This window comes from Lolium rigidum, chromosome 6 (genome assembly GCF_022539505.1).
Source record: "Lolium rigidum isolate FL_2022 chromosome 6, APGP_CSIRO_Lrig_0.1, whole genome shotgun sequence".
In the NCBI taxonomy this organism is placed as follows: Eukaryota; Viridiplantae; Streptophyta; class Magnoliopsida; order Poales; family Poaceae; genus Lolium; species Lolium rigidum.
Window position 1 is genome coordinate 147,188,700 of NC_061513.1, and position 9,734 is coordinate 147,198,433.

General features: G+C 43.3%; 1 protein-coding gene across 1 annotated transcript; it reads right to left on the reverse strand.

The window, feature by feature from the left end:
• Window positions 1–584: 584 nt before the first annotated feature.
• On the reverse strand, window positions 585–7,984 carry LOC124663401 (aspartic proteinase oryzasin-1-like). Its single transcript, XM_047201107.1, has 13 exons — window positions 7,634–7,984; window positions 7,478–7,538; window positions 3,849–3,943; window positions 3,641–3,753; window positions 3,255–3,423; window positions 3,127–3,166; window positions 2,961–3,025; window positions 2,334–2,447; window positions 2,183–2,247; window positions 1,461–1,614; window positions 1,251–1,370; window positions 907–995; window positions 585–669 (listed from the first exon to the last, which is right to left on the reverse strand). Exons 1-13 carry the CDS (start codon window positions 7,982–7,984, stop codon window positions 585–587), a joined length of 1,521 nt encoding a protein of 506 aa, XP_047057063.1.
• Between the last annotated feature and the right edge of the window lie 1,750 nt (window positions 7,985–9,734).

A 9,734-nucleotide genomic window follows, 5' to 3' on the forward strand; every position in this document is an offset into this window, starting at 1 on the left:
GCTTTACTGTTACTACCTTCGATGATGATGATGCATGCTTTACTCTAATGCCAACGTGCTGCTGCCTCTGAAACATAACAGCGTCCTTCTTTCGACGTTGGGCCATTCCTTCGCGTCCGCGGAATAGCGCACCCAGGCGGAAGACACGAGGAGCGAGTACCTGGACCGAGTTAAGTTGATGTGCACGCTATGGAAGCCGCTGATGATCCCCGAGTTCGGAAAGTCGCAGAGGGACTCCCGGTCGGCTACAGCAGCCCGCGCAGCGGGACGTCCAGTTCGGCACGGTGTACGCCAAGATCTACTAGTCGGCGTGGATGGGCACGTGCGGGCTAGCCGTGGGCGGGGTTCTTCTGGCAGCTCATGGCCGACGTACGACGTATTGTGGAAAACCATGAGATAGCCATCCCATGACAAAGTTTATGATGAAAGTCAGCTTGCATTGCATCAGTGCCTTAGACATATTATAACGTACATGTTTATTATCTTGGATCACACGAGCATTATTAGCAACACGCAAATATGCACATTCATTCTTTTTTTGCCCATCGGACATGAAATCGGCCGGAAGAGCTCATGACCACCGCCTATGCTGCCTCGGCGAACCCAATCTTCATATTTCCATAGTCAAAAACCGTGTGGTAGGTTTCCATGAATATATCACCCAAAATCCTGCGACACCAATTACTCAATGTCAGAACCTAGGACGTACAGCATGTTCGTGGACCGTTTGCTTTCAGTTCTGAAGATGCAAACATCTATCTGCTTTCTGTTCATTTAAAGACCTAATAATTCTTAAAACTCTGGAACTAACAAACATCGTATTTTTTTCTAGGGAAGAGGCATCACACACATATTTTATATTGATTCGAAGAAAGTTGGGAGAGCATAACACGTGTATAACTTTACCAGAGAGGGCCACCGGTAGGAGGGACGTCCATAGCTGAGAATCCACTGGTGCACTTCGTAGCATCACCCTCACCAATCTTCACTATGTACTGAACAACAGAAATCACAAGTCAAACCGAATCAGCACTAACCGGCATGGGTTATAAACCTTGTGTGGCTCATCAATTTTATATGCAGGTAGGATTTTATAATTGATAACTGATATACTAAGGACCGAATCTTCAAATAATCCGCGGGAACAACATATGGAATCTTAAGAAAAAATATGACACTTGCTAAAAATGATAGATAATGTGGACACACATAATATACGAGAGGTAATAAGCAGGGACAAGAAACAATACTTGTTCGGGTTTGAGCACAAACTGTTTAGCCCCAATGGTGAAGGCGACGTCAGACATGGATTTAAGTTCTCCACAATCCACGGATGATTCTCCCGTAGGGATAGGAATACTGTCACACATCTGCAAAGTTGAATAAGTTAGATTTTGGTTATGGTTCAACTTTGTTATAGTGTGATTTTTTGCATTGGTATTACAAGGTAGGAAACATGCCTCGTAAAGGGTATGCACTATAGAATCCTCAGTCTGATTATCTGCAACTTGGTTCACCGCCCATTGAACAATCAACTCACAAGCTTTGCACACAATAAAACCATTTGATGTCCCAACTTCATCTTCTACCCATTGAATAGCAGCGTTGTCGTCACTATGTACATAGGAAAGAGTGTAACAATGTCAACCATTGGGATATAAGAAAAACAATGTGGATGGTCAAAAGGAGACCAAACCTACTTCATGCACTTCTGCTCTTTAACTATTGAATTCTAAATTCCTTCAGTGCCAGCTAGGGAAAATTATCCAAGCAAATCAAACAATTTCGGTACATTGAGAAATATGGCAATTAGCACTACTGCATAAATGATACTTTTTTGTTGGTACTACGAAATATGGCAGTTAACACTAGTGCATAAATTATCCCCAGGGTATAAATACATATAATTAACTACACGACTTGGAAATGACTACACAAGATTGTTGTCATGGCCGTGCTGTTGTATGTCTGTATACGTCGCCCTGCATGCCCCAGCAATATTCTGACATTTCAATCATATGTATTAACGAATATATATTATATACACTATAATTGCCCATGCACTAATTATCCTCTTACTCGCACAATATATATGCTTCATGTTTTAATGCATATTTCACAGCATATATGTTGTGCAGAACATGCATAAGTACAAAAGGTACAAGCGAGACTCAACTCTTACCTTACACCATGAGGTTCAACAAGGGAACATAAACGAAGCATTCCACATATCGTTCTTTTCAATATCTGCATCATAGTCCCGGAAAAGAAGATTTTACAAGCCTTATGCATGACTGATCAAGCTAGAAAGTAACTTTTGGAAATGAGCAAACCCGCTTTAGCAGCAAATGCACGATCTGCCGCCCAAACTTTGAAACAACGTTCTTGCACGCTTTGCTCACAAACCTAGGTATAGGAAGTCTCCAATTTATTTCATTAATTATCTCCTGTATATATTTCACAGCAAACACATAGAGATTAAAGGAAAAGAATGGAAATTAAACCCACCAGAGATGACTCTATGAGCTATCAACAAAAACGTTATACATAATATTCTTCAAAACGTGTCATGCTGGTCTATTAGGTTTATTTTGATAATCTTCACATTATGTAATATTACTAGTTCAGCTTCTAAGGAGCTGGTAATTGCAAAAATTATATATTTAAAATTTTCTATTAAGCTTGTCCTTCTACTGTAACTACCATAATTCAATCAAAAGAAACATCTACAATGGATCTAACCATACACTTTTATCTTCACAATGCACATTTTCTCCACTAAAAGGTAAAACTCAAGGAAAAAACATATGGGTTACGGCCTAAATTGCAAAGGAATGTCTCGTTTAGGTTACTAGAAATGTTGATTGTGAGGTTTTATCGATAAATAAAGTTTAGATGCATTAACTAAAGCCCCTTTCCTTGCTTATGGGCATAAACATGAATAGATCTCAAACACATACCGTGGGGCCAGTAAGAAATGAAGTTCCCGAGTCTACTATTGCAGCACAACCAGATTTACATAATCCTAATACAAATAGGTGTATAAAAAACAATTAAAAACATTTCATATTTACATACGAGCATATACTGTGTATGATTTTTCTTGACAAAATGACATGTTAGTACCTGTGGAGTTTCCTCCAATCAAAACGTCACCCATGTCAAACTGAAGCAAGTGCGGCAAAATTTATGAGCACAAACTAGTTACTATAGCCTGAATTTAAAGATTACTCAACTAAACGAAATGGTTTCACCTGCCAGTATCCCTTCTTAGTAATAGGGACATACGTATGTCTTCCCTTGTAATGATTAGGATCAACTCCTCCAAAAACGATTTCTCCTCCCTTCACTTTTCCAGCATGTCGGTTCAACCAGAATGAGAAAACGGAGCTACCAACCAGACCTTGGCTAACCATGTTATACCTATAATTTCGCTTATGATGTCAGGGATAAGAAATCTTTTTATATGATAAACATTTGGTGGTACGATATGCCAGTAAATTAGAAGAACCCACAGTGCACCATTTAGATATTAATATAATACATAAAACAATACACATAAATTAAAATATTCATGTCTAGTGTTGATAGTGTTACTAAATAGGAAAAACAGAGAAATTCTGTAGACAACATTTCTCACCAAACAGGTTCGGCACCCGCGGATGACATTTCTTTAAACCCAAGACCAACGATGCCATCGATTTTTTCAAGCATGAAAGTAATACTCTGTTCCAACGAAGCTTCAATAAAATCCTAATAGGGCAGCATAATAAAATTAGTATAATCTGAAATAGGATGAACATCACATAGCATAATATAAATTTGCCCTTCTGGTGCAGCGCGTAAACCTGATTTTTCACAACTAGACCACCAACTTGCACATTGTCTTGGCTAATATAACCAGCAATTGCACCAGTTCTGTAGTGAATTGATACCCTTTTTCCTGCCAAGATTTGAAATGAAATATTATAATCATGGAAATATCATTTTTCTGGTTACTAGAGTTTAATCTAAACCATCTGATTAATGCCTAGGTGAAGAAAATACGTGTACAATGTGTTAGGATGGCATCATCTCATAATGCATACATCACCAGTAGGAAGAAAGGCTATCAACGGTGTATCAAAAACGTGGTTAGTGGCATGCAAGTGTTAAGTTGCTGGTATCTCGCTTCTGATAACAATTATCAGCAGATTCCTTGTGCCACATCATATGTAGTTGTATTTTTTTGCGAAAAGATCACCGATCTTCTATTCATAATCTTCAATAATTGTACAAGAAAAGCTAAAAATAATAAAAATTAGAACCCAGTCCTTGGACGACCTAGTGACGACTACAAAAACTCGAGTGAAGCCGCCCTCACCCTTCCTCACTGGAACCGGACAAAGCTTGCCAATGTAGAGCTTATCGTAGTAGAGGAAGTCGTCGTGCTAAAGTCCCAAAGAGCCAGTGCACGAGAGCCTCAATCGTCGCCGATGAAGAGAAGCTTTGACCAGAAGGAATATTGACCAAAACCAGCGAGATCTGCCGGAAACACACCTCCACACGCTCTCCAAAGACACTAGATACACCGTCAGGACGGGGACTTGGCGGGGAGGATTTTATTCCATCTTGAGGGAGTCGCTGCCATGCCTTCCTGAATAGGACACTAACTCTAACCAAACTGAAACGGAGCCCTCCTGCCAACAAGGACCGGGATCCACCGTGCCTCAATAGCCCTAAAGCCAAGGGAGGTTGACATACAACCATTCACCACGCCATGGTAAACTACCACATGCCCAAAATAGCGGGCTAGGCCCAGCCCATCAACCAAACCCTAGACCTATAGCATGTCGCTGCTGGCGAGCTCCTATTGCTGCCGAAAGGAAGGGAAGAAGTAGCCACCGTTCCAGTCGCCTATGAGAAGCTCGTCCTGGATCTTGGCGATACCATTGAAGTGCAAGAGATCGGGAACAGAGCGGGAACTCCGGTGGCGTGCATTGCCATTGAGGCAGATCCAGATATTGCAGTTGTTAGATTATCTTGTTTAACTTAGTGTTTGAGTTTAATTTATGCAAGTGTCCACGTGTATAGCTTGCTAGCCTAGTCCGGTATGGATTAGCTGGCTTGATGTAAAGTTCTAGTTGGTTTGGTGTTGCCATGTTGGTGCCATGGTAGAGTAGTACTAGGTAGCTAGGAGAATTCTATTTTTTGGCCTAATACAGTACAATATGGATGCATACACTCACAAATAGGTATATACACTCACATCTATGAACGTACGCACACACACCCTATCCTATGAACATCTATGAGAGACTAAGTTCAATAAACTTGATTCGACGGGTCTTCAGATTTACGAAGTTACCACAAGCATCTCGCTATCGATGGAAATGTCGCCGCCCACTAAAATATATATCGCATTTACGATACACCAAAGTATCAGCATGAGATTTAACCTCTGGTGAGATGAGCGTATCACTGCCCTCCTAAGCACATGTTGATTCTCATGAGAATTTTAGTTTGAATCGGTTTAGGTAGTACTAGTACGCGTTGGTCTAGAACTCCAAGGTCGGTTGGGTTTGGTCATGTATATTATTTCACCAGGGTCAACAAGTTGTACCGTGAGTTCAGAGAGAAGAGAAATAATAAAGAAGAAAACGAGAGGGTGCGATACACACCCTTGGACCTTGCCCATAAATTTTGTATCTGCGTATGATCATCTGAATTGGTGTGATCGAGCCGTAACCGAATCCCAGGAGTACTGACTAGAAAGTACGTCCCCATAGTCCCCCATGGTGGCCGCCTGCTACCCGAGGATGATTCCCACCCTCTTGCGGCACGACATTCCAAGAGGGTGACGACGTATCAAACGATGAGGGGCGCCAATCACCATGGCCTGGAGCCGCCCAATTCCGGTGGAAGCCCATCGCTCCCATAGCGGCCGCGCACCGCTGCAGCCCTGAAGAGCATGATGAGAGCGAGCCACGAAGAAGCGCGCCGCTAGAAGGACCCCACTCCAACCGGTTACCTCCGCCGGCGATACCATCCTCGAGTACGACCTCCGGCCGGCCATCCTGCTCCAATTCAGGTGTGATCCCCGCCAACAGGGTCGTGGCAGCCGCTGTCTCCTTGCTCCTCGCACCAAGTGTAGCAGCAACTCTTCCCCAACGACAAGCCTCCATCCAGTGTTGACCTCCCTCATGCATCCATGTCTCTCCTCCACCGACGCGTCCTTCGCGTGACCGATGTCGGCAAGGTGTCGCCCCGACTTCTCGTTTGTGCCTTCCGGCGCCAGCAGCTCCAACCCTCGCTCGCTTAAAATGCAATTTTTTTTATCGGTGGACTTCTTGTCTAGGAGTGTGGGTTGATTTGCCAATTTACGAGCGGTTTAGGTGTAAAATAGCACAACATACCGTCATCACCTATTGCAGTTTTATAGTACCTAGAGACTAGTACGTGTTGGTCTGGCTTTTCATTTTTATAGACGCATCCAATTCTGTAAGATTGTACATATTTGTGAAACATAAATAAAGAGAAAAACAAATAGTGTGACATGCACCCTTGGAAAAGATTTTCTGTTTGTATGTTTGTCTATATTGATGTGATCGACCCATGGAGGAATCCCATCACATGGTGCGGGCGGATGGTATCGTGGCCTGAAGCGATTGCCCTTGGGGTGAGCTGTGGAGGAGAAGGGCGTCGGGGATGAGGATTCCTTCACCGGTGATGGAAGATTCGAGCGGCAAGCATGGAGACAGGTTGTAGGTCGTAGGAGCAGGGCATGAGGAGGGAGGTGGTCCGGGCCGGTTAGTGGTGCGGTGCGTTTGGCCGATGGGGGCTCCGGTTGTCGGGACTAGGTGGCGTTGCGCACTGTGGTGTCATGGTGATGTGCGGGACGAGGGAGAGAGATGAGCCAAGGAGATAGAGAAGTGCGGACGAGAGGGGAGGAATTTTCGCGGCGAGAGGTAGAAGGAAAAATGTCAGGGGGTACGAGGACACCGGAGTGGGCTTACTCGCAAGGTTAGGGTCACGCTTCGGTGGGCTTCAAGGCAGCAAGTAATAGTAGTGTTCCAAATTGCCAAAATCCAGGTGATAACAGAGTGACACGCGGCTCCATGCAACTAGCACGTGGTGTATTAGCAGCGTACGTTACTGTCTGACATCACTAGAAAATTTTCACATTTGGTGGCGTGCTATTTGGCTAGTGTGGCACCAGTTACCTGTTATTAGCGGTGTACCACTATATAAGACGTTGGCAGTATTTTGGCCCTAAGATCAGCGACAGTAAACTTTAGTGGTGCATCGTCATTATTTCTTCCTCCATCTATAAATAGATTTTTGAGATTTGTCTAAATCTAGATATATCTAGACACTAAATAATAGATACATCTAAATTAAGATAAATGTTAACATCTATTTATAGACGAATGCATTATTTTTCTTCCCTATTAGGTATTTACTAACGGTGCGTGGACAATATGTTAGATTAACAGACCTTTCTTCGTGTACGTGCTCGACCGGCTGGCTGTGTAACTCTTGTGCAAGTGGCATGCATTCTGCAGCAAAAGTCCCCAAAACATACGCACCATATTAGTGCTATGATAAATAAGAACCAAACTGTATAAAGACTTGACGAGATGGGGGCACACACCGAAGAGTAGCACTCAGAGGAGGGCACCCAGAGGTTGGAGCTGCCTGTGTCGAAGATGACGGTGAAGTTCTGGGGCGGCGTTCCGATGCCGACTTCACCGTAGTACTGAGCGTTCAGGTAGTTCTTCTGTGTTACGATATTGCTCTTTGGCGGTGGCTGCGGCTCCTCATTAAGGACGAGGCCGTGGTGCTGCGAGAGGAAGCTCTGAGCATCCTCTCGAGCGATGAGGTGGTTCTGGCCGACCGGTAGCTTCATCAGCGCAACGCGGACCAAGCCCTCCGCGGGTGCGCCGAGGAGGAGCACGGAGGAAAGGATGAGTAGGTGTTGGAGCGCGACGCGGCCGGTTCCCATGACTGCGCGATGAGCTGCAAATTTAGGAGAGAAATTCCTCATCCCAATTACTATAATTATTTTTGAAAAAATCAGATCACAGAGTACTAATAATAAGATGAAACATGATAAGCCATGGAAGTAGCCCAAAATCAAAAGAAAACATTGGCACAATCTGATCACCATCAAATCGAAAACTGGTCAAAACTTCTCCGTGGTTCAGAAAACACACTAACAAGAGATGCGCTAGATTGCAGTTCATAGATGATAAGTTCCCCCAAAGTGAGAGAGAGAGAGAGAGAGAGAGAGAGAGAGAGAGAACACACCGAACAACAGTGGTAGGGAAGGAGCAGAGTGCCCGGTGAACTTGCGAATAGTGCAACACTCCAGTGCCTTGTGTTAATTTATAGACTTTGGTCGGTGGACAGAGCAAAGCTAAATGATCATTCCGCCGTTGGATCATTCAGTGACCGTCCGTGAGCCGTCAGATCTGGACGTGGTGATCACGTCCCGTGGTGGATTTTGTTGGGTTCACCGCGGGGACCACAAAATTACTGCAAGCCAGTGTCTTCGGTGGTCATGTACCATTTCCTGAAGATACAAAAATATATTTCTTGTCGGTGGTGAATAACTAGTGTGCCACAGGCTCGTTAATCACGAAGCATGAGAAGAAACGGAAGATGATAACATTACATCAAGCCAGTTTTTTGTGCTCTTGCATGGTTGCAAGAGGAAACGTCCATCTGTTGGCGTAAACGATGACCACTATCTTGTATCGGTTGCAACGCATACAAGGAAAGACTTAAAGAGAATACAAACAAAGCAAGAAATAAAAAGGGAACCAGCCGCTCTATATGGCTGTTAGGTCAAACTAGCCGTTGGTGTACTACACCACACAAGGAAAGATTTAAAAATAATACAAACAAGGCAAGATATTGAAAAAGGAGCCACCGCTCTATATGGTTGATAGGTCAAACTAATCGTTGGTGTACTACACCATTCAAGGAAAGACTTAAAGAGAATACAAACAAGGCAGGAGATAAAATGAAAGGAGTCAACCGCTCTATATGGTTGTTAGGTCAAACCAGGCGTTGCTGTACCACACCATGGAAAGAAAGACTTAAAGAGAATAAAAACAAGAAAAAAGATAAAAGTAAATGAGCCAACCGTTGTATATGGTTGTTGGGTCAAACTAGCCGTTGGTGTACTACACCATGCAAGGAAACACATAAAGAGAATACAAACAAGGAAAGAGATAAAAGAAAAGGAGCCAACCGCTCTATATGGTTGTTGGGTCAAACTAGCCGTTGGGGTACTACACCATAGGGTTTGTATTCTTTATGGTTGTTCGGTCAAATTAGTTGTTGGTGTACTACACCATACAAGGAAAGACTTAAGGAGAACAAAACAAGGCAAGAGATACAAGAAAAGGAGCCAACCGCTCTATATGGTTGTTGGGTCAAACTAGCCGTTGGTGTAATACACCATACAAGGAAAGACTTAAAAAGAATACAAACAAGGCAAGAGATAAAAGGAAAGGAGCCAACCGCTCTATATGGTTGTTAGGTTGAACTAGCCACTGATGTATTACACCATAGGGTTTGCCCTTGCCATATTTATGTTGGTTACAATTTTTTCTTACACCCTAATTTAATCTAAAGCGCGGAAGAAATGGAGAGGTTGATATTACGCTTGAATTCTTCGAAAGTATTCACTCGAAGAGGCTTTGTAAAGCCGTCGGCTAGCTGATCTTTGCTTGATATAAACTTTA

Coding starts and splice junctions, on each gene's coding strand:
- LOC124663401 (XM_047201107.1), bottom strand. CDS start 7,984: ATGGGAACCGGCCGCGTCGCGCTCCAACACCTACTCATCCTTTCCTCC. Junction 3,754..3,848: donor GTCTAGTTGTGAAAAATCAG/GTTTACGCGCTG, acceptor CTGCCCTATTAG/GATTTTATTGAAGCTTCGTT. Junction 3,167..3,254: donor CTAAGAAGGGATACTGGCAG/GTGAAACCATTT, acceptor CACTTGCTTCAG/TTTGACATGGGTGACGTTTT.